Source organism: Tamandua tetradactyla, chromosome 3 (genome assembly GCF_023851605.1).
Source record: "Tamandua tetradactyla isolate mTamTet1 chromosome 3, mTamTet1.pri, whole genome shotgun sequence".
Classification (NCBI taxonomy): domain Eukaryota; kingdom Metazoa; phylum Chordata; class Mammalia; order Pilosa; family Myrmecophagidae; genus Tamandua; species Tamandua tetradactyla.
The window spans coordinates 8385677-8411131 of NC_135329.1; the positions used below are offsets into that span (position 1 = coordinate 8385677).

The 25455-nt window shown below is 38.3% G+C and overlaps 1 protein-coding gene and 1 pseudogene across 2 annotated transcripts in view; one reads left to right on the top strand and one right to left on the bottom strand.

Annotated features, from left to right (window-relative positions):
* The window catches only part of DNAJC27 (DnaJ heat shock protein family (Hsp40) member C27), an 80272-nt gene that overhangs the window by 24637 nt on the left and 30180 nt on the right, over window positions 1-25455 (bottom strand). For both annotated transcript variants that reach the window (XM_077152292.1, XM_077152293.1), the window contains exons 4-5: window positions 14117-14281; window positions 13361-13483 (exon numbers count right to left, since the gene is read on the bottom strand). In XM_077152292.1, coding sequence (XP_077008407.1) covers window positions 13361-13483; window positions 14117-14281 — 288 coding nt within the window. The remainder of the gene's footprint in view (window positions 1-13360; window positions 13484-14116; window positions 14282-25455) is intronic.
* On the top strand, window positions 22296-23170 carry LOC143675945 (SAGA-associated factor 29 pseudogene; annotated as a pseudogene).

Sequence of the window (25455 nt, forward strand, 5' to 3'; positions counted from 1 at the left end):
CCGCTTCTTCTAATCCCTATTCAGTACTGTATATTTGAAACTGTAATCAGATCATCTCCCTGGAGATGTGACTCAATCTAAGAGTGGTTGTTAAGCTGGATTAGGTGGTGACGTGTCTCCACCCATTCGGGTGGGTCTTGATTAGTTTACTAGAACCCTATAAAAGAGAACAAGAGAGAAAGCCAGGAGATTCAGAGAGGGTAGAGAATGCTGCAGCACTACGAAGCAGAGAGTCTACCAGCCAGTGCTTTGGAGATGAAGAAGGAAAACACTTCCCAGGGAGCTTCATGAAACAGGGAGCCAGGAGAGAAAGCTAGCAGATGATGCTGAGCTCGCCATGTGCCCTTCCAGCCAAGAGAGAAACTGTGACTGTGTTCACCATGTGCCTTCTCACTTGAGAGAGAAACCCTGAACTTCACTGGCCTTCTTGAACTAAGGTATCTTTCCCTGGATGTCTTTGATTGGACATTTCTATAGACTTGTTTTAACTGGGACATTTTCTCGGCCTTAGAACTGTAAACTAGCAACTTATTAAATTCCTCTCTTTAAAAACCATTCTGTTTCTGGTAAATTGCATTCCAGCAGGTAGCAAACTAGAACACTGTGCCACTACAAAAAGGAATGACGCTGTGGGACATTTGGTGAGGCAAACTAAGTCAGAAACAAAAAAGCAAATATTGTATGATCTCATTTAGAAGATACTTATAAGAAAAGTGGGGCCTAGATTGTGAGCAGTCATATTTAGTCTGGGCAGTAATTATTATTTCTGGATTCTGAGGGCCTATTTTATATATATAGAACCTGGTATTTAGAGATACGAATGAAGCCAACCAGGTTGGGATTAAGGTACTTCAGAATACAGGGGTAAGGAAGACATTATTTGTATTTTAGAACTTAACCTACTTTTTAAGACCAAAAGAAGAAAGGTTTATTTTGTCCAGAACCTAAATTTTCTGTAGCACATAATCTAGCTCAACTTGTCAGGACACATCATTTAAACAATCCAAGCACAGGGAGCCCAGAATAAGAATGAGAGCCTTTAATCCTGTAGAGCTTAATGTAATACCTAGACACATCCCGGTGTATATCAAGCAAATAATCAAAAGCATTGGCAAAGTCCCTTGAGGGATGGGAGAAAAAATCATGGAACTATTAAACTTTATCACCAGGAAAATCCCCGATACTGTGTCAAACATTAGGAACACCCAAATCAATAGGCCAAGCCTTTGATCTTGAGGCTTACTCTTGCGAAGCTTGCTTATGCATGTAGCAAAGAAGCTTAGCCTACCTATAGCATTTCTTACAGTCACCTCCTAAGGACCTCTTTTTTTGCTCAGATGTGGCCTTTCTCTCTCTCTCTAAGCCCAACTCTGTAAGTGAAACCATCATCGTCCCCCCTACATGGGCATGATACCTAGGGATGAAAGTCTCCCTGGTGGCATGGGACATGACACCCAGGAATGAGCCTGGTCCTGGCACCATGGGATTGACAATGTCTTCTCAACTAAAAGGGGGGAAAGACGTGTAACAAATAAGGTTATTAGTGGCTGAGAGAGTTCAAATAGAGTCAAGAGGCTACTTTGGAGGTCACTCTTACACAAGTTTCAGTTAAATACTGCTACCTATCATAACTTGCCAAACCCAACTAAAACTATTCCTGTGAATGCTAAAGAATACCTAGGGCATTATATGAGAGTCTATAAAGGTTCCATGCACTAAGATAACTTTCTAGAAACCTACAACCTTCAGATGACCCCCTGGACCAGGTAAGTCCTGATATGCAGAGGGGCCAGTCTCTCCAGAACTTCAACTAGTCCATCCCCTTATCTGATATTATCAATAGCCCCTTCCAACATGAAAAAGTTAGAATGGCCATAGGCCAAATATCCCTAAAGAGTGGGAAAATGATGAAAGGTGATGGTAGAGTTATACAGAGAACATAGGGTTTAACAAATGACTAAGTGCTGAATGATCATATTGATATTTCTTTTAGTCTCCAATACCTTAAAGCAGCTGGAAGTAAAAACCTAAAATTGTGGAACTGTAACCCATGCCAAACTCTGAAATCTGTTATACATTTAATTGTTGCAATATACTCTGAAATTTACTGCTTTTTTTGTATTTGTCATTTTTCACAAAAAAGAAAAGAGAAGCATAACAGAGAAGATAGGATTTAACAAATGAGTATGACTGCTAAATCATTATATTGATATTTCTTTTGGTCTCCAGTGTCTTGGAGCAGCTAGAAGAAAAAATGAAAAATTGTGGAACTATAACCCACACCAAACTTTAAAATCTGTTCTATAACTATTTGTTAAAGTGTACATGGAAATTTATAGCTTTTTTGTATACACGCTATATATCACAACTAAAAAGAAAAGCTTAAAAAACACACTCAAAATTTCCAAGGAAAGGGCGGGCTATGGTGGCTCAGTGGCAGAGTTCTCACTTGCCATGCCAGAAACCCAGGTTTGATTCCCAGTGCCTGCCCATGCAAAAAAAAAAAAAAAAAAAAATCAAAATTTCCAAGGAAAGTATGAAAAAGGAACAAAAATTATATCACAGTTAAATATGACTGTTTAAAACACAGCATGTTGTACAGAGAGTGCTTAAGTCTAGGGTATAGAGCGAAAACTGCTATATCATGCTATGGACCATATTTAAAAGGAAAACGTCAGCACTACCACAGCAACAGCAGAGGTAAATAATGGGGGGAGTTAAGGGGAAGTTTAAATTTCCTATTTGGTGAGGGGGTTTATTGGTTTTCTTTCTCTTGGGAACAATGAAATTATCTACCATTGAGAGTGCTGATGGACTATGGACTTTGGGGACTATACATGATCCCTAATGAACGCAGGTGGCTGAAGGATGCACTGAGAAGTAGATTGGCAAACAACGGTGTATACTTATGAATGAATATTGTGCTGCTACAAAAAAGGATGAAGTCATGAAGCAAGCGATGTGAATGAAAGTGCAGGACATTTGCTGAGGCAAAATAAGCTAGAAACAAAAGAACAACAATGGTATGGTCTCCTTTAGAAAATGCTTACAAGAAAACAAGGGCCTAGACTGTAAGGTTTTATAGCAGACGCATTTAGTCAGGTGTGGTAATTATTATTTCTGGATTTCAAGAGGCTGTTTTATATATATATATGTTTATATATATTTAATATATATATACTATATATATTTTTCACAAAAAAGAAAGAAAAAAGTTGATTGTGGTGATAAAAAAATATTTAATCCTTCTAGCCTCCTATATTCAAGAACAGTTAGAAGGAAAAATCTGAGAGGATTGTATGGTAGCCCATGACAAACTCTGGGACCTGTCCTGTAACTTCTTGTTGAAGAGTAGTTTGAAAACTATTGCTTTTTTATTTCTTTGCTTTGTATATATGCTATATTAAACAATAAAAAAAGTTAAAAAAAATAAAACAGCATGTAAAATTAATCTATGACATTTAGAGTTTAAAAGGTGACATTTCTTTACTGAACTTCTGTGATTTGATGTTTACACTATTTGTGATATATACATAATTTATTATAATGCCAGAAGAGCACCTACGTTTTAAATTAGACTATCTAATCACACAGAAAAAGGGTAAAGATTTTCCCACATGGATGACACTGGTAAGCTTTCTCTCCAGTGTGAGTGAGTCCTCTCATGTCTTCTAAGTTTAGAATAATGAGTGAAGGCTTTCCCACATAGATGACACTGACTGGGTTTCTCTTCACTGTGAGTTCCACTGTAATGTGCCAGGCCAGAGCTTTCAATAAAAGATTTGCCAATTAAATGATATTCATATGATTTACTTCTAGTGTGAAAATGTTTTGTTGATTAAAAGATGACTGGTCACTGAGGGCTTTTCCAAATAAACTGCTGAAGTAGTGTTTCTTTCCTTTGTGAGTTAACTCACATTAAGTCACTCTGGAACTGTGAGTACAATCTTCTCGCAATTCACGACATACAATGCCATTCTTTAGGAGTATGAGAATTCTGCTTCAATGACATGATGGTAGATGTCTCTTTCCTGCAGATATGTTACATGGGCAGCATTTTTTTTTGCATGGGCAGGCACTGGGACTCGAACTCGGGTCTCTAGCATGGCAGGCAAGAACTCGGCCTGCTGGGCCATTGTGGCCCACCCGGGCAGCATTTGCTTTTTTTTTTTTTTTAATTTTTTTTTATTAATCAAAAAAAAGAAAAGAAATTAACACAACATTTAGAAATCATTCCATTCTACACATGCACTCAGTAATTCTTAGTATCATCACATAGATGTATGATCATCATTTCTTAGTACATTTGCATCGATTTAGGAAAAGAACTAGCAAAACAGCAGAAAAAGATATAGAATGTTAATATAGAGAAGAGAATTAAAATAATAATACTAATAAAAAAATATATATATATAAAGGAAAAAGAAAAAAAACAAAAACAAAAGATACAAACAAACAAACAAACAAACAAAAAACCATATTTCAGGTGCAGCTTCATTCAGTGTTCCAACACAGTTACATTACACTTAGGTATTATTGTGCTGTCCATTTTTGAGTTTTTGTATCTAGTCCTGTTGCACAGTCTGTATCCCTTCAGCTCCAATTACCCATTATCTTACCCTGTTTCTAACTCCTGCTGGTCTCTGTTACCGATGATATATTCCAAGCTGATTCTCGAATGTCGGTTCACATCAGTGGGACCATACAGTATTTGTCCTTTAGTTTTTGGCTAGACTCATTCAGCATAATGTTCTCTAGGTCCATCCATGTTATTACATGCTTCATAAGTTTAGTCTGTCTTAAAGCTGCATAATATTCCATCGTAGGTATACGCCACAGTTTGTTTAGCCACTCGTCTGTTGATGAGCATTTTGGCTGTTTCCATCTCTTTGCAATTGTAGATAATGCTGCTATAAACACTGGTGTGCAAATGTCCGTCTGTGTCTTTGCCCTTAAGTCCTTTGAGTAGATACCTAGCAGTGGTATTGCTGGGTCGTAATCCATTCTGCCATTCTATGTCTTTTGATTGGGAAATTCAGTCCATTAACTTTTAGTGTTATTACTGTTTGGATAATATTTTCCTCTACCATTTGGGCTTTTGTATTATATATATATCATATCTGATTTTCCTTCTTTCTACACTTTACTCCATACCTCTCTCTTCTGTCTTTTTGTATCTGACTCTAGTGCTCCCTTTAGTATTTCTTGCAGAGCTGGTCTCTTGGTCACAAATTCTCTCAGTGACTTTTTGTCTATAAATGTTTTAATTTCTCCTTCATTTTTGAAGGACAATTTTGCTGGATATAGAAGTCTTGGTTGGCAGTTTTTCCTCTTTTAGTAATTTAAATATATCATCCCACTGTCTTCTAGCTTCCATGGTTTCTGCTGAGAAATCTACACATAGTCTTATTGGGTTTCCCCTTGTATGTGACAGATTGTTTTTCTCTTGCTGCTTTCAAGATCCTCTCTTTCTCTTTGACCTCTGACATTCTAACTAGTAAGTGTCTTGGAGAACGCCTATTTGGGTCTATTCTCTTTGGGGTGCGCTGCACTTCTTGGATCTGCAAATTTAGGTCTTTCATAAGAGTTGGGAAATTTTCAGTGATAATTTCTTCCACTAGTTTTTCTCCTCCTTTTCCCTTCTCTTCTCCTTCTGGGACACCCACAACACGTATATTTGTGTGCTTCATATTGTCATTCAGTTCCCTGATCCCCTGCTCAAGTTTTTCCATTCTTTTCCCTATAGTTTCTGTTTCTTTTTGGAATTCAGATGTTCCATCCTCCAGTTCACTAATTGTAGCTTCTGTCTCTTTAGATCTACCATTGTAGGTATCCATTGTTTTTTCCATTTTTTCTTCTTTGTCCTTCACTCCCATAAGTTCTGTGATTTGTTTTTTCAGATTTTCTATTTCTTCTTTTTGTTCAGCCCATGTCTTCTTCATGTCCTCCCTCAATTTATTGATTTGGTTTTTGAAGAGTTTTTCCATTTCTGTTCGTATATTCAGCATTAGTTGTCTCAGCTCCTGTATCTCATTTGAACTATTGGTTTGTTCCTTTGACTGGGCCATATCTTCAATTTTCCGAGCATCATCCATTATTTTCTGCTGGTGTCTGGGCATTTGATCAGATTTCCCTGGGTGTGGGACCCAGCTGGTTGAAAGGTTTTTCTGTGAAATCTCTGGGCTGTTTTTCTTTTCCTGCCCAGTAGGTGGCGCTCGTCTGTCTGCGGGTCCCACCAGTAAAAGATGCTGTGGCTCCTTTAACTTGCCAATCCGAATCTCGCAGTCGGCCCGGGAAACCGCGCGTGGAGGGGGTGTCGCCGGCCACCGCGGCTTGGGGGAGTGCCGGTCCAAATTGCCCAGCTGGCCCGAGACGCCAAGCGTGGCGGGAGGGCCCTGCTATCCAACGTTCCCAGTCAGACCGGGGAGCCACGTGCGTGGAGGGGACCCCAGTCCCCAGCCGCCCCGGCCGGGAAAACGTGCGGCCCTCGGGTATCTCACCGCAGCGGATTCTCCCTGCCCATTCAGCCGTTCCAGAATGGGGTACGCTGTCTTTTTGGTCTCTGTCGTGGCTCTGGGAGCTGTTTCGTATTGTTTCTGTTTCTTTAGTTGCTTTTCTGGAGGAGGAACTAAGACCCGCACGTCTTACTAAGCCGCCATCTTCTCCGGAAGTCCTAGCTTAACTTATTTAAGTCTCAGTTTCTTCACCTGCAAAATGGGGTCATAATAGCACTTAAACCTTAGGGTTGATGTGGGGATGAAATGGATAAAACACATCAAGCACTTAGCTGGGTTCTCATAATTCCACTTTCTCTAATGACATATCCTTTGCGGGCCTTGTCTCCCGGGATGTTCTGGGCCTGCAGCCGCTGGTCCAGGATGTAAAGCATCTCCCCGCCCAAGTTCAAGAAGAGCAACGGTAGCGTCTACACTGACATGATGCTGGGAGTAAGACCGGTGTAAGGCCCCGGGGCCTGTAGCCAGTGGCCTGCAGGCCCCGCTGTCGCATCCTCCAGCATTTGCTTTTTAAGACCACTTTCCACGCCTGAATTCTGGCTTTGGAAAAATCCATTTCCTTCTTTCCACAGTTCCTCCCCTCCATCCAATTTGGAAGACACATCTGATTTGCAGGTGTGATGTCCTTAACTGAAGTAATCTCATCAAAAGATCATGTGTATAATGGGTTCACAAGTGCAGGAATGGATTAGACTTAAGAACATGTTTTTATTCTGTGGAATATATACCTTCAAACCGCTATAGTGACCAAAGAATACGGTATACACTGAAGGTCAGTCAAGGGAAAAGTGATGACTGATCTTCAGCATCACATCTCTGAACAGCTTTTTCTGGGATATGTCCAGCAGAGCCCACTATTCCTGGGTGAATTCTATAACTACATCTTTCAATTTCACTAACTCCAGGGGCTGCATTGTCAAAAGCTCAGTAGACAATGGTTTTTCCCTGGGTTTTCAATCACAACCAGATAAACACGTTTCCCAATTTCCATCATCATACAGAATGGGGTAGAGAGCGGTCATTCATTCTTTTCTTCCAATTTGAGGCCTCACTTGAATAATCTTGCAGGGGATCTGGAACAATGTAGATACAGCTGGAGCAGTCCCAGAACTATGGGTGCCTACCTGTGGGGCCCACAGGAATCTTTTGCCCATTTTAAAATTGGGTTGCCTTTTTGTTGTTGTAGAATCTCTTTATATATACTGGACATTAAACCCTTATCTGATATGTAGTTTCCAAATATTGTATTCTATTGTGTAGGTGGCATTTTTACTTTCCTGACAAAGTCCTTTGATGTACAAAAGTGTTTAATCTTAAGGATATCCCATTTATCTATTTCTTTTTCATTGCTCATGCTTTGGGTGTAAGATCTAGGAAATCACCTCCTATCACAAGATCTATAACATAGTTTCCTTCATTTTCTTCTAAAAGTTTTATGGTCTTAGATCTAATGTTTACGTCTTTGATCCATTTTGAGTTAATTTTTGCATAAGGTGTAAGATTTTTTTTTTTCACTCTTTTGGTTATGGAGATCCAGTTCTCAAAACACCATTTATTGAAGAGGCTGCTGTGTCCCAGCTGAAATGGCTTGACTGCCTTATCCAACATCAATTATCCAAGATGAGAGGGTCTATTTCTGAATGCTCAATATGATCCCATTGGTCAGTATATCTATCGTTATGCAAGTAACATGATGCTTTGACCACTGTAGCTTTGTAATATGTTTTAACAGGTAATGTGAAACCTTCCACTTCATTCCTCTTTCTCGAGATATTTTTAGCTATTCAGGGTACCCAGTCCTTCCAAATAAATTTGGTTATTAGTTTTTCTATTAATGCAAAGTAATTTGTGGGGATTTTAATTGGTATTGCATTCAATCTATAAATCAATTTGGGTAGAATTAACATCTTAATTATATTTAGTCTTCCAATCCATGAACTTGGTATGTCTTTTCATTTACTTAGGTCTTCTTTGATTTCTTTTAGCAATTTCTTATAGTTTTTTCTTATAGTTTTTTTTTTATAGTTTTTATATTTATTCCTAAATATTTGATTCTTCTGGTTGTTATTGCAAATGGAATCCTTTTCATGATTTCCTCCTCAGAATGCTCATTACTAGCGTATAGAAATCAGTTATGTAGTTATGTCCCCTCTCCCATTTATTATCTTATTTGCATCCTCTCTCTCTCTGTCAGACTAACTAAGGGCCTGTCAATTTTATTGATTTTCTCAAAGAATCAACTTCCAGTTTTACTGATTCTATTATTTTGTGTTCTAAATTTCATTTATTTCTGCTCTAATCTTCATTATTTCTTTTCTTCTGCTTGCTTTAGGGTTAGTTTGCTATTCTTTCTCTAATTTCTCCATGTGTACAGTTAATTTCTTGGTTTTTACTCTTATTTTTTTTTTTTTACATGGGCAGGAACTGGGAATTGAACTGAGCCACCATTGCCTGCCCTCTTTTTTCTTTTTTTAAATACAGGCATTTAGGGCAATAAATTTCCCCCTCAGCACTGCCTTTGCTGCACCCCAGAAGTTCTGATACATTGTGGTTTCATTTTCTTTTGCCTTAAGATGTTTACTGATTTCTCTTGTAATTTCTTCCTTGATTCACTGGTTGTTTAAGTATGTGTTATTTAGCCTCCATATATTTATAAATTTTCCAGCTTTCTATCTGTTATTGATGTCCAACTTCATTCCTTTATGATCTGAAAGTGTTTTGTATAAATTCAACCTTTTATAATTTACTGAGACTTGCTTTGTGACTCAACATATGGTCTACCCTGGAGAATGATCCATGAGCACTCAAGAAAAATGTGTATCCTGCTGTTGTGAGATGTAATGTTCTGTAAATGTCTGTTAAATCTAGTTCATTTATCATATTATTCAATCTCTATTCCCTTATTGAGTTTTATCTAGACATTCTATCCATTGATGAGAGCACTGTATTGAAGTCTCCAACTATTATTGTAGAGATGTCTACTTCTCCCTTCAGTGTTGTCAGTGTGTGCCTCATGTATTTTTGGTCACTCTGGCTCAGTGCATATTTATGATTGTTATATCATCTTGATGAATTGTTTCTTTTATTGGTATAGTGTCCTTCTTTGTCTCTTTTAATTTTTTACATTTGAAGTCTAATTTTTTGGGTATTAGTATAGCTACCCCTCCTCTTTTCTGGTTGTTGATTGTGTGAAATATCTTTTTCCCACCTTTTACTTTCAATCCATTTTTGTCCTTGGGTCTAAGGTGAGTCTCTTGCAAAGAGAATACACATGGGTCCTGTTTTTTAATAAATTCTGACAGCCTATGTCTTTTGATTAGGAGTTTAATCCATTAACATTTAATTCTATTATTTTAAAGGCTTTCTTGTACCATTTTGTCTTTTGGATTTTATATGTCATATCTTATTTTTTCTCTTTTCATCCTTACTGACATTATTCATTTCTACACCAGCAGGTTGTCTAACTTTCCTGTGGAACCTCTAGACTCTGTGCTTTTCCTGTGCTGCCGAGCAGGTGGCACTTGTCAGCCTGCAGGTCACCACCCACATAAAGTGGTGCAGTTTAATTCTCAGCCTGCCAAGCATAGGTGAGACAGAGGCTGAGGTGGAAGGCAAGTTTAAGCTGTTTTAAGATTCCTAGCTCTTGGAGTATGTCCCAGGTATAAAGGGACACAGCCCTTTTTCAGTATTCTGAGCTCAGCCAATGAGACACCACTTCTGTTTTTTTTGTATTTTCTTCATCAGCCCCTTCTCCACTCTGCTGGGACAGAGAGACTTTAGGGTTACTTTCCTGCTTTCTCTGGCTTTATTTGTGCTCAGAGTTTGTATTCAACAATCCAGATTTGTTCATTAAAACTGAAACTGAAGTTTGGTTGAGCTATACCTTCCCTTGGTCCTAGTAGAGACTGCTTCTTTTTCCCACCAGGAAGTGACTCCAACAGCCTGCTGTGCCAGTGAGAGAGGGGTGCCAGTCTCCAAATTCAGGCTCTGAGTTCAGGGACTTTACTTACAGTTCTTGGCCCTTCCACCTGTCCCAGATTGGTGTACAGTGTGTGTCTGGTCGCAGATTTTTCCCAAACAGTTGTACCAGATAGTTTCTGGCTATTTACTAGCTGCTCTAGAAAACTAACTGAATTCCACATCTTTCAACACTACCATCTTGCCCCACATCCTCAATTCATTTACTTCTGCTCTAATCTTTGTTATTTCTTTCCTTCTGCTTGCTTTGGGATTAGTTTTCTGTTCTTTATCTAGTTCCTTCAGGTTTGAACTTAGGTCTTTATTCTTTCTTTAAATGCAGGTGTTTAGCACAATGAATTTTCTTTTCAGCATTGTCTTTGCTATATCCCATACATTTTTATATGTTGTGTTCTCATTTCATCTCAAGATATTTACTGATTTCTCTTGCATTCTTTTCCTTGACCCACTGATGGTTTAAGAGTGTGTGGTTAATCTCCATACATTTTTAAATTTTCCACTTCTCTGCCTGTTATTAATTTCCAGCTTTTTACATAATGGTCAGAGACAGGCCTTTGTGTAATTTCAATGTTTTCAAATTAACTGAGATTTGTATTATGACCCAACATGTGGTCTATCCTAGAGAATCACCCATGAAAATTTGAGAAGAATGCATACCGTCTGTTCTGGAGTTGCCTAACAGATTATTAATTTAAGTTCATTATCACAAAAGTCAAACAATAACCTATACAATGGGAGAAAATATTTGGAAACCACATATCTGGTAAACATTTTATATCCGTAATATATAAAGAACTCCTTCAAAAGGAAAAGACAAACACTCAATTAAAAAATGGGTGAAAGACATGAACAGACATCTCTCCAAAAAAGATATAAAAACAGCCAGAAAGCACATGAAAACATGCTCATTATCATGTGCCATCAGGGAAATGCATATCAAAACCAAAATGAGATGCCATTTCATACCCATTAGAAGGGGTGCTACTAAGAAAATGGAAAATTACAAGTGTTGGAGAGGATATGGAGAAATAGAACACTCATTCATTGCTGATGGGAATTTGAAATGGTACAGCTGCTATGGAAGACAGTCTGATGGTTCCTCAGAAAGTTAACAGAATTATCATATGTCCCAGCAATCCCACTAGTGGGGACATACCCAAAAGAACTGAATGCAACAACCTGGACATATATTTACACACCAATTTTCTTAGTAGCATTATTCACAATAGCCAAAAGCTGGAAACAACCCAGATGTCTATGAATTGATGAATGGAAAAATAAAATATGTTCAATACATTCAATGGAATATTATACAGCTGTAATAGGAATGAAGTTCTGATACATATGACAACATGGACGAACCTTGAAGACATGTTGAGTGAAATCAGCCAGACACAAAAAGACAAATACTGTATTTATTTCATTGATATGAAATAATTAGAAAAAGTAAATTCCTAAAGTCAAAATCTAGATACAGGTTATCAGGGTATAGAGTAAGGACAGGGAATGGTAAAAGACAAAGCTTAAAATATACAGGGTTCCTATATGAAATGATGGAAATGTTTTGGTAATGAATGGCAGTGATGGTAGCATAACATTGTGTATGTAATTAGCAGCCCTGAACATAGTTGAAGGGAGAAATGCTAGGTTGTATATGCAGTAACTGAATAAAATTTTAAAAATTCATGGCACTGCACCAAACAAACAGTGAACCCTAAGATAGACCATGGACAACAGTTAATAGTAGAATCATAAAATTGTGCTTCCATCGACTATAACAAATGTTCTGTACCAATGCAAAGTGTTACTAATAAGATGACATACGGAAGTCCTATGTTTTATGTATAATTGTTCTGTAAATCCCTAACTTCTCTAATAAAAAAGAATATGAAACATGACAAACCACTGTCAACCTTATTTTATCTTGAAACAGAAGCCTCCAATGCCCAATTCAGACTGTCAGCCAAGGATGAAACCTGCCTTCAAGAAGGAGGGCTAACATTTTGTGAGAAGAAAATTCAGCATAAAAGAGTGAATACGATCCCACTCAATAATTAGGATAATGTAGTCCTCTTTATAATTATAGAGCTACATTATTTAAAGCGCTAAAAATTCCCAAAATATCAGATGTATTCATAAGAAAAAAATGCATTATTCATGCTATTACCTCCTTCTAAAAGTATTTATAATTAAGAATTGTCTTTATTACTTATTGTTTTAAATAGCCTTCTTTCCTTGAAATTATTCAAGATTAAGTGACCATCCATTTAGGTTGCAAAATGAGTATATCCTTCTATTGCCTACTTGGTTGATGACACCTTATTTTTATGTGTGACTGAATTCTATAATGACATTAATTGCTATTAATCTCTATTTGCACCCCTGTGGGCTACAATATAGGATTATGTTATCTTTGGCAAGGTAATTTTGTCAAAGCATTGCTTCTGTTTGATTATGCATAAAATGTAACACTATCAGCCAAAGATAATTTTGAAGAAAATCTTTGTTCTACTTAAGTAGTACATAATAACTGTTTTTAAAACTAAGGATCACTATAACCACCTAGAGAGCTTTTTCAGAATATAGATTCCTGAGCTTCATCACACTATTAAGCTTCCAGTAAGTTGAGAGCCCAGAAACCTGTACGAGGAAAATTTCACCGGGTAATTCTGATGATCAGCCAGGTTTGGTATATGCTGGTCCATAACAGATAGAAGACAGTGCTCTCATTCTTGCTCTCTCTCCAGCTTCTGAAAAGAGCTTATTCTAATAGGAAATACCTATACTGTTTTTGCTTCACAAAACAAGCTAAAGTTTCACATGGTCAGCCCTGACACAAACCCTAAAATAACAAAAGGCTGGGTTACCTGGAACATCTCATTGATTCCCTCTCCAGTTTGTGCTGAAGTTTCAAAGTACAGGAACCCTTTACTTTCAGCCCAAAGGCGTCCTTCACTTTCATCTACACAGCGGTGCTTGGTACAGTCTATCTGAAATAGAAAAGTGGGGTGCAGAGAGAAGATTCCAACCTTTTCCCACTAGAAAAGGCACAGTGATGTCACTGTCAATACTTTACTGAGCCAAAAACAACTTCTAATAAACTCCAGCATTAGTGAGTAAAATTACTGGGACCAAAAGGAACAAAAATCCTAATACTGAAAGAAAATTGACAGTTAAGACCAAAAGGCCAGTGCCTGCCACTGCACTTCCTTCTCTCTATCCCCTGGGAAAACAGCTGCTACCACCTCTGTGAAGGCTGGCTTCATAATATCTACCATACCCAGGGGTCGTGGTCTGCTTTTCATATTTCCACAGTCCCCATTTCATCTACCTAAGGCCTCTCCTCCAGATCACAGTGATTATTAGGACTCACCTCTCCTGCTCAGTCACCAATATCTGGCCCCAGTATGGCAGGAGAAAAAAAATGGATAAAGATGTTGATATACTAGGTTTTGTTTTTTGCTGTTACTACTATAAGGACATATGTTTTGAAAGGTGGCTGATTCTATATTATAGAATAAGGAATTTTCCTTTTCTTTTTATTTGTTCCCCAAAACTCAAAAGCTACACTTTTCCCATAACGAAATCTAGAAAGTTGGTCATACCATTTCCAAAGCAGTTACCTTGTTGGCACACACTACAAATATAATATTTTCCATGTTTCCATGCGGTCCAAGCTCTTGCTTCATTTCTGCCAACCACGCATCAAGGGCATCAAAGGAGTCTTTCTGTCCAACATCATAAACCAGTATCACACCCTGTGTGTCCTTGTAAAATTCATTACGAACCTTCACATAAAAGAACAAATGTACAAAATACATACATTTTGAAATTTTATAAAACCACATCGCATAGTCGTTAACTTAGCCAAGTGCGTTCTTACGTGTATTTGTAGTATTGATTATTGCATCTCAATATGTACTGGTCTTCAGAGGACTTTATTTTTTATTGTTTTTAACTAAAGTAACAGATAAACATGATATAAAAAGTCTATTAGAACAGGACTTCTAATGGAAAACAACAGTCTATTGCCCCACTCCCCCCACATCTAGTGCCACATCCCAGAGACAATCAACCTTTAATTGTTTTTAGTAGACCTTAAAAGAACACAATTTATACAGTGTAAAGTTCTTCTTACGAAGAATTAGGAATATGTATGAATAATTTAAAAGAATTAAGGCAAAAATGACATAAGTATCAGCAAGGGCTATAGCCATTTATATATCACATCCCAAAGTTGGCTTCCCCCAGAATGCTGATAAGCAGAGCTTCCCTGTGACTCCAGGCTCTGTACACCAACTTTGGAACTCTGACCTCAGAGACTCAGTGTCATGTAATGGAAAAGAGCACAGGCTCTGGAGTCAGACAGATCTGGGTTCACACTTACTTACTAGTTGTGTGATCTTGGGCAAGTCACTTAACCTCTCTGCGTCTCAGTTTCCTCATCTGTAAAATGGGGATAATACTACTTACTTCACAGGGTTTTCATGAGGATTAAATGAGATAATGAAGGCAAAACACCTAGTATGGTACCTGGTAAGCAATATGTATTAGCACCTTCTCCCTTCCTTCCCTCCTTGTTTTCGTTCTCTGGTTGGCCTTCTTTGACGTTTTCATTAGAGATGCCAACTTGCCTTAAGGCATATCTACAATTCCCGGAAGAGGCAGCATAAAGCATAGGGCACACTAAAGTGGCAGAGGCAATGAGAGACTGGGTGGGTGAGGAGCAGTACTGACAAACTGGGAGTATGGGGCTAAAAAGAAATCTGCCAGCGGCCATTACGGCACATTCTTTTCACAAAATTCCAGTATGAATGCAGACTTATACTGGATGTGTGGTAAGAAATAAGAACTTATACACATTCAGCATGAAGTATCTTATGGGTTTCTGAGCATAGACAGACACCTGGACCAAGACTAAGTAGCTATTAATTTGCAAAAAACTAAGAAATGATCCCCTAAAGTTAAAACCAACAAAAGTAGAAAAAATTTAAAACAATAAAGAAAGACCAATAGTCTTCTCCTCTCAGTACGCATGGTCCTTAGTCCTTCTGCAGTAGTGAACAATGGGGACTTTCCCTTCTTTTCTGAAACTCTTGCTGCCTGGCCCCCCTATACCACATTCTCCTGGTTCTTCAATTACCTTCTTTCACCAGCTCTTCTCTCTACTGCTCCCACCCCCTTCCCACCACTAAGCTCCCCAAATCCTGTCCTAGGTTCCTCTTCCTTTCTTTTTAAATTCTTTCCAACTCAGCAACATCAACCACTTGCACAGTTTCAATGGTGAGAACTTCTGAGATGAACCCTTTCATCTGAACTTTCAGAGCTGCATTTCTAATTAGCACTAGATGCTTCCAGCTGAAAGCCCTGTTCAAACTCAGTATGTACAATAAGAAATCCATCACCTCATTCCTTCCCAAACTGTTCTTTCTCCTGAAATGTGACTGATGAAAGGTTAGTATTAACCTCTGCTACTTTCCTCTCCCTTTGCTCAGCAGATTCAAACAGTCCTGGCCAGTCCTAATGCTTCTTGTACCTGTCACTTCCTTTCCATTTTTGTCACCAACATTATCTCGACTACATTAGTGCAAGAGTATTCTAATCATCTCCCTAGAAACAATTTACAGTATGCACATCAATCTTTTTAAACCCATCTTGTCATTTATTTTCCCTGGCTCAAAAATTCTTCAGTTGTTTCCCAATACCAATCCTTCAAAGTTCAAGCTTTTTTAGATGACATTAAAATTTTCTGATTGGTCCTCCACTACCCTTCAAACTAGGTAACTTCTTGTTCCTCAAACCCATCCTATGCCTTCCTAACTACAACTGGAAATGGATATATTTCTATCTTCAATTTTTCAAGATCTAGTTATAATTATTACTATTATCTGTCATGAAGCTTTTCCTGCCCCTAACCCCTACCCTTTGCCAAACAGAATGTGCTCATATCACTTCCGGCCTGGTTTTATAGTTAGTACATCCAGTTGTCTTCCCTTCAAGAATGTAAGTAATGTGGAAGCATGCATTATTATGCATCCATCTTTGTGTCGCCCACAGATCTAGCAAATATAAGTATTTGAGACATATATGTTGAATTGAATGGCTGAATGTGCTGCAGTAGAGAACAAAATGGTGATGGACTGGCCAAAGGGGAAAAGAACTTTTAAATGTACATCAGGGAGATCTGCATGTAAAAACAGACTTAAGCAAGCACGACTGACATCTCTTTCAAGTGACTTGAGTCCACATTTGGAATCAGCAACTAGCTAGCTATATAATCTTGAGTAAATTATTTTATTACTCTAAGGCTTAGTTTCCTCATCCATAAAATGAGAAGTTTAAAGTAGATGATTGCAACAATTCCCTACAACAATCTTATTATTCTAGTCTCCCCAAAAACTTTTAATGTTGGTCCTGGTAGGCTTGCTATATCCAAAGTTTAATTAAATAGGGTGCTAAGGGGGTTAGGATTCTTTAATTCTTAAAGAAGTAGTTGCTGCCCAGCAGTAATGAAGTCGCCATCACTTCAGTGTCAGTGGACACCACATGGAGAGTTAGAACTCCTGCCCCCCCACCCAGAAATAAGGAGAAGTGCCCCCACTGCTCCCCTCATGTGTCAATGGAGGCTGTGGGAAAACCTGGACTTTCACCTCCACCTGGCTAGGTGGGAAACCATCTACTTTGTGGGTTAGAATAAGCTGTTAATTTAATATTACTCCAGCCTTAGAAAGTTTCTAAAATCAAGCTTCTGTAAGACAATTCTAACTCATACAAATACTCAAGAATTCAGTTGCATGCATCAGTGGCCACAGACAGCATTGGTGGTGAGATACAGACCCCAGCACTCCCCTCAGCAGTCCTCCCTTTGACACTTTCCTCTAAGACTGTAATCCGACATACTACACAGACCGGCAGCTCTCGGCAGGCACTCTGGGCAAATCTGCCAAGAAGACTGGTGACAGTGGAAGCGTTGATGGAGGACAGGTACTGAGGAACTGAGGAAGCCAGGGGCCATGAGGATGGCTGTGGGTGTTACACTAGGTATGTGTTGAGCAAGGGTATCTTCTGGCCAGTTTGGGGCTCAGAAAAAAGATTACTTGGTATGGTCAAAAGGGACTAAGGGTAAGGGTGTGAGCTGCAGACAGCAAATACATGACAAAAAAAAGAAAAGAAAAGAAAAAATCAAGGCTATTTCATTAAAAAAGTACTTCAGAAGTGGTGATTTCAAGGAGTTTCTATTAATTATATTTCTGTTCATATAAGCTGCTGAAAAACTCTATAACAATCTCAGGTTGCATTAATAGAAGTGTAGTGTTAAAAACAGAAACACTTAGTGCTTTTCACTAGTTTGGCCATATTTGCAATATTAGGTTCAGATTTTGTCTCCATGCCTGCTAACTATAGAACATACACAAAGGAGGCTGATTAGAAATGCTGATAGATCTTGTTGTGACAGGAATAAAAATGTTTTACCTGGAGAGGAGTAGACTAACATATATTAGAAAGGCTCTCTCGCAGAAGCCCAGACTCAGTCTATCTTGCTTCAAAAACAAGGCTAGAATCAGTGGTGAACATCAAAGGAACACATTACATAAAGAAGAAGATGCTAAACTAGAATGTTTTAACCTGTAAAGGATTATCTCATGAAGCAGTGAGACCCTATCATTAGATACTCATTTTCCAAACTTCTACATTCTGTACCACTCATAAATGTCCTATGTATAATTATTGTCCTGGGATTCCAACAACTTACATAACCCTTACTTATTTACCAGCTCTCAATTTAAATGTTGCTTCCTGCAAAGGACTTCCTGACCTCTCAGATAGGCTAAGCCTTGGTACTCAGGGCTCCCAAGCCCTCTGTCATCTATTTAATGACATATTTAAGTCCATACGGGAAAGGGATGCTATCCTTCCAATGTCCAGAGTGAACGCGGAATGTAGATATCTGGTAAATAAATGATGACCATCTATCAGGAATGCTGCAGACAGAACTCCTACACTGGGCAGGGGTCTAGACCAAATTAATTCTCAGGCATCTTCTAACTTCATTTATCTGGTGTAATTTATGTTAGCATTTCTGGTGGATAGTATCTTTGTCAAACTTCTGGTCAAAAAGACTTTTCACGCCTTTTTCACTAACAATAATTTATGCTTCTGAAATAGATTTAACCCCTTATAAGATTTCACATATAAAAAGAATCCATTTTACTTAAATAATGAGGTATACTCATAAAATAGAAGATTATTCAGTCATTAAAAGTTATGTTTCCCTAGGGAAGATGGAAAATGTACTTTTCCCTATTCCTCCTGTTGAATACAACTAAAATCCCTTATATATAAAAATCATAAATAAGATACTGAAAAAAGAGTAGAGAAGATGGCAGCCCAGCTAGGGACCTCGAGATCTTCAGAATGACATGGTGGTGAGTCCTCTGGATTTTCTTTTTGCCTCATTTATACCAGATATGTAACTAAAGAAATTAGCAACTCAGAAATGCTAATGGGTTCAGCAACAACAACAATAACAAAAAAAGCACAACAAAAACGTGTTCTCTCTGGTCAAAGGACCAGATGAGAAACCTTTAGACAATAACTACTCTACTCCAGTAAAATATCACAAAAAAAGAATTGTCTCTTTATTCTTGCCCATTCCAGGAAAGGAAGAGTGGGGAATCTAAACTCCACTTTTTCCAGACTGTAACAAGGTGCCCCAACACCCCTACTGAGTAGTGTCAGAGAAAGTCAAAAAGTGAGCTAGTACTTTATCCCCCTTGGCCAGTAATGAGGCCCCTGACCACTGTCTCAGTGGAGATCACCTGGGGAGCCAGTTCTTTCACCTAAAGAGGCCCTCGCCACTATGACATGGAGAGCATAGATAGAGGGACCTGGAACTCCCAATCACAAAGAGGAGGAGTTTCCCTTCCCTTGGGGAATCTGGACTTGTACCTTCACCTGGCAGTAATGAGATGATGCCCCCCTTCCCCGCCATAGTGGTATTAAAGAAAACCAGTTAAAACAGGTTTAAATAAGCTCCTGAGTCTCATGAAATAATACAAAAATGTACAGGTTTCAATACAAAATCATTCAAACAATGTATCATTTGTCATATCTTAAATGAATGAAAAAAGACAATCAACACAGATGTCAATAGAGAGATATTAAAATTATCTGACAAAGATGTTAAAGCAATTACCACAAAAATGAGTGAATGAGGAACTACATACTTCAAACAAAAAACAGAGAGAGGCTCAAGTAAAGAAATAGAATGTCTCAGCAAAGACACAGGCGATATAAAGAAGAACCTAATGGAAATTTTAGAACTAAAAAATACAGTAACCAAAATTAAAAGCTTAGCAGTTGGTTCAGTAGCAGAATAGAGGGATTCAGAAGAATTGCTGAATTGGAAGACAATACAAATGAACCAATCTGAACAAGAGAGAAAACAGTCTTTAAAAAAAAAATGAACAGACCTTGAGGGACCTGTGGGGCAACAACAAAAGATCTAATTTTCATGTCATCAGGCTGAGAAGAGGAGAGAGAGCAGGGCTGAAAATGTACTCAAAGAAATATGGCCGAAAACATTTTAAATTTGATAAGATCCAAGAAGCTGATAAAAATTCAAATAGGATAAACCCAAAGAAATACTCACCAAGATACATCATAATAAAACTTCAGAGAACAAAAGGAAAAGGCAAAATCTTGAAAGCAGCCAGAAAGAAATGACATCTTGCCTACGTGGAAAAAAAAAATTTTAATGACAGCACATTTCTCACCAGAAACCATGGAGGTCAGAGGAAGGTGGCACAAATTTTCCAGGGCGAAAGAAAATAAATAAATAACAATCCAGGATATTACACTCATCAAAAACATCCTTCAGGAATGAAGGGAAAATCACAACATTTTCAGATGAAAACTAAGAGAATTTGTCACCAGCAGATCTACTTTAAAAGAATGGCTAAACACAATATTACCTAACTGTAATATAATTATGTTAAAACACTGAATGAAGCTGCATGCAAGAATGATAGAGGGAGGAGGGCTGGGGACATAAATGAAATCAGAAAGGAAGATAGAGGTTAAAGATTGAGATGGTATAATCTAGGAATGCCTAGAGTGTATAATAATAGTGAAATGTACAACGTACAAATTTTAAAAATGTTTTTGCATGAGGAAGAACAAAGGAATGTCGTTATTGCAGGGTGCTGAAAATAGATGGTAATTAATATTTTAAAATGTCACCTTCTGTGTGAGACTAAAGCAAAAAATGTTTATTTGGTACAAAATTTATATTTTGACTAGTGCATTTCCTAATACAACTTATGTAGATAGTTTGATTGAATGTCATAAGTACTTTGAATCTCAGGTAGGACATGAGATTTTGTTGGTTTGTCCAGAGTGATGCCCCGATGAATCCCAGAGTGATTCGATCAGTGAGTGGAAAAGTATTTGCAAAGCCCCCTTCGGGGAATGGTGAGAACAGGGAGAAATTCAACTTCCCCAAGTTGAATTCTTGATATTCTCACAAGCAGTGTGGACAACCAAAGCTACAGGCTGAGCCCCCAGTCTTGGGGTTTGTTCATATGAAACTTAACCCCACCAACAATAGGTCAAGTCTACTTAAAATTTAGGCCTAAAAGTCACCCCCAAGAGAGCCTCTTTTGTTGCTCAGATGTGGCCTCTCTCTCCAGCCAACACAACGAGTAGTCTCACCACCCTACCCCTCTCTACATAGGACATGACTCCCAGGGGTGTGGACCTTCCTGGCAACGTGGGACTGAGATCTTGGAATGAACGGAGACTCAGCATCAAGGGACTGAGAAAAACCCTAGAATGAGCTGAGACTTAGCATCAAGGGATTGGGAAAACCTTCTCCACCAAAAGGGGGAAGAGGGAAATGAGACAGAGTGTCAATGGCTGAGAGATTCCAAACAGAGTCGAGAGGTTATCCTGGAGGTTATTCTTATGCATCAAGTAGATATCATCTTGTTATTCAAGATGTAATGGAGAGGCTGGAGGGAACTGCCTGAAAATGTAGAGCTGTGTTCCACTAGCCATGTTTCTTGAGGATGATTGAATAATGATATAGCTTTCGCAATGTGACTGTGTGATTGTGAAAACCTTGTGTCTGATACTCCTTTTATCTACCTTGTCAACAAAGGAGCAGAACATATGGCACAAAAATAAATAATAGGGGGAACAAATGCTAAAATAAATTTAGTTTGAAATGCCAGTGATCAATGAAAGCGAGGGGTAAGGGGTATGGTAGGTATAATCTTTTTTTTTTCTTCTTTCCTGTGTTGATGTTATTTCTTTTTCTATTGTCTTTTTATTTCTTTTTCTGAATTAATGCAAATGTTCTAAGAAATGATGAATATGCAACTAAGTGATGATACTGTGCATTATTGATTATGTATGCTGATGTTTTATTTTGTTTATTTTTTAATTAATAAATAAATTTAAAAAAAAGAATGGCCAAAGGAAGTTCTCTTAGTAGACAGGAAATCATAAAAGAAGGAAATTTGGACCAACAGCAAAAAATAATACAGTAAGCAAAAATGTGGGTGAATACAATGGGTTTTCCTTTTCCTCTTGTATTTTCTAAATTATATTTGATGTTGGAAGCAAAAGTTATAACACTTTCTGATGTGGTTCTAAATGTATGTAAAAGAAATATTTAAGATAATATAATACACAGATCAACCACTGAAAAAAGTTATACAGAAACAACTAAAGGCAGGCAGTAACTAGAGAGAGGTGATACCTGGAAAAAGAAAATGGCATTGGTGCCCTTCATATACCATGGCCCTCATGGTTGTTGACTCCTGCATTGCAGAACTTCCCACAGAACTCCATCAGCTGATCAAGCAAACCCTGAGAACATTCTCAGAGTGAACACAACCGGGTGAACATCCAAAAGACCCAGGAGAGGATGCAAACAAGATCTCTCCCTATTATAGGACAAAACTGTGTGGCCTCTATACATCCACCAAGGCTGATGTGATGCAGAAACTGAATGCAACACTGTCCGGAAAGCCCCAGATAAGACTGCTGAAATCAACTCTCTGTTGGAAGAGAGGCAGATTGCGGCCAAGACTGCAGGCCTGTATAATGACTCAGAGGACCCCTGGAACACCATGCACAGAGGGGTGCTGATGACCTACTGCAGCAGTCAGCCAATGACCCTGCCCCTGTAGATCAGGAAGCCTGGTGACAAGCCCCCACCCCTCTGTGAGGCCATTTCAGCCCTAGGGAACTATGTGGTCAAAACTGGAGACAACGTAGCTGCCTGGGTGAAGGCTGTGGATGGCGACAAGCAGTGGATCCTTGCCAAGTTGGTCAGTTACAGCCATACTATCAACAAGTATGAAGTGGGGACATTGATGAAGAAGGTAAAGAGAGACACACCCTGAGCTGGTGATGCATTATCCCCCTGCCTCAGTAGAAGGCCAAACCTGAGACGGACCCCAAAGCCCATTTCAGAAGGAGCAGCTCGTGTTGGCCCTGTATCCCCAGACCACCTGCTTCTACCATGCCCTGATCCATATGCCCCCACAATGGCCCTAGGATGACTATTCAATCCTGTTTGAAGACACCTCCTATGTAGAGAGTCCTCCCCTCCCCTCAATATGGCTCAGCAGTATGTGGTTGCCAGTAAGGAGCCCAAGAAAAAGTGAAACAGGCTAGGAGACTCATGGTCTTCTGCTGCCCTTTGGGGGTAAAGCAACAAAAGATTTTCTGAGATCAAATAAATATTCTTTCCTTCCTTGAGAAAAACAAAACAAAACTATAAACTAAAGACACAAAAGATAAACTAAAATGGAACTTTAAAAAATGCTCAACTAACATTAATGAGTGAACTTGGAGAATTTCAGTTAAGAACACAGGTTATCAGGAGATAGAAATAGGGTAGAGATTGGGTAATTGGTACTGAAGGGATAGAGACTGTGCAAAACAACTGACTGTAAAAATTCAGAAATAGATTGCACAATACTACCTGATTGTAGCACAATAATTTAAGTACACTGAATGAAGCTGAAAGTGAGAATGATAGAGGGAGAAGGGCTGGGGTCATGTATGAAACCAGAAGGAAAGAGAGATGATAAAGACTGAGATGGTATAATTTAGTAATGCCTAGAGTGTACAAGGATGGTGATTAAATAGATAAATTAAAAAATGATTTTGCATGAGGAAGAACAAACGAATGTCAGTATTGCAGAGTGTTGAAAATAGATGATCATCCGTATTTTAAAACTTCAACTTGTGTGTGAGACTAAAGGGAGAAATGTTTATTTGGTACAAAATTTTTATTTTGACTAGTGTATTTCCTAATTTAATTTGTATGGTCAGTTTAATGGAACACCATAAGTACATGGAATCTTGAATTGGGCATGAGATTTTTTTGGTTTGTCCAGGTTAGTGATGCCCTGATAAATCCCAGAGTGATTTGGACAGTAAATAAAGAAGTATTTACAAAGAAGTATTTCCTTGGGGAAATGGGGAGAAAGGGGGAAATATTCAACTTCCCCATTTGGCAAATTCCTGATATTCTCGCAAGCAGTGGGGACAACCAAATCAATAGGCTGAGCCCTCGATCTTGGGGTTTGCCCCTATGAAACTTATCCCTGCAAAGGATAGGCTAAGCCTACTTAAAATTAGGCCTAAGACTCACCCCCAGAGAACCTCTTTTGTTGCTCAGATGTGGCCTCTCTCTCTCTAAGTTGTGGCAAGCAAACTCACTGCCCTTCCCCTCTACATGGGACATGACTCCCAGGGGTGTAAACCTCCCTGCCAACATGGGACAGAAATCCTGGGATGAGTTGGGACTCTGCATCAAGGCATTGAGAAAACCTTCTTGACCAAAAGGGAGAAGAGAGAAATGAGACAAAACAAAGTGTCAGTGGCTGAGAGATTTCAAACAGAGTCAAGAGGCTATCCTGGAGGTTATTCTTTAGCCTCTAAAAAAATACCCCCTTTTTAGTTTATGGTGTATTGGAGTAGTTAGAGGGAACTGCCTGAAACTGTAGAGCTGTGTTCCTGTAGCCATATTTCTTGAAGATGATTGTATAATGATACAGCTTTTACAATGTGACCATGACTGAAAACCTTGTGTCTGATGCTCCTTTTATCCAGGGTATGGACTGATGAGTAAAAATTATGGATAAAAAAAATAAACAGTAGTGGGAACAAAGGTTAAAATAAATTGAGTATTTTTGCCTGCCATGCCGGAGACCCAGGTTTGATTCCCAGTGCCTGCTCATGCAAAAAAAATAATAATAAAAAAATAAATAGAGTAGACTGAAATACTAGTGGTCAATGAGAGGTATGTATGAGTTTTTTCTTTTTCCTTTTTAAATTCTTTTGCCGGAGAGATGCAAATGTTCAAAAAAATGATCATGGTGATGAAACACATTTATGTGATGATATTATGAATCACTAACTGCACACCATGAAAAAAAATGTTTGTACGTCAAGAATGTTTGTATACTTGTTTATTACAGTTTGAAAAATATTTTTTTAAAATGTTCAAGAAACCCACAAAAGGCAGGAATAAGAAAAATGGAACAAACAGAAATAAAAAACTAAAATGGCAGATTTATGTCCTAACACATCCATAAGTACACTAACTATAAATGTCCTCAATATACAAATTAAAAGACAAAAATTGGCAGAGTGTGTTTAAAATATGCTGTCTATTTTTGCATGAGGAAGAACAAAGGAAGGTCATTACTGCAGGGAGCTGAAAATAGATGGTAATTAACATTTTAAAATTTCAACTTATGCGTGAGACTAAAGCAAAAAATGTTTATTTGGTACAAAATCTATATTTTGACTAGTGGATTTCCTAATATAACCTATGTAGACAGCTTATTTGAACACCATAAGTACATGGAACCTTGAGTAAGGTATAAGATTTTGTATCTTTGTCCAGAGTGATGCCCCGATGAATCCCAGAGTGATT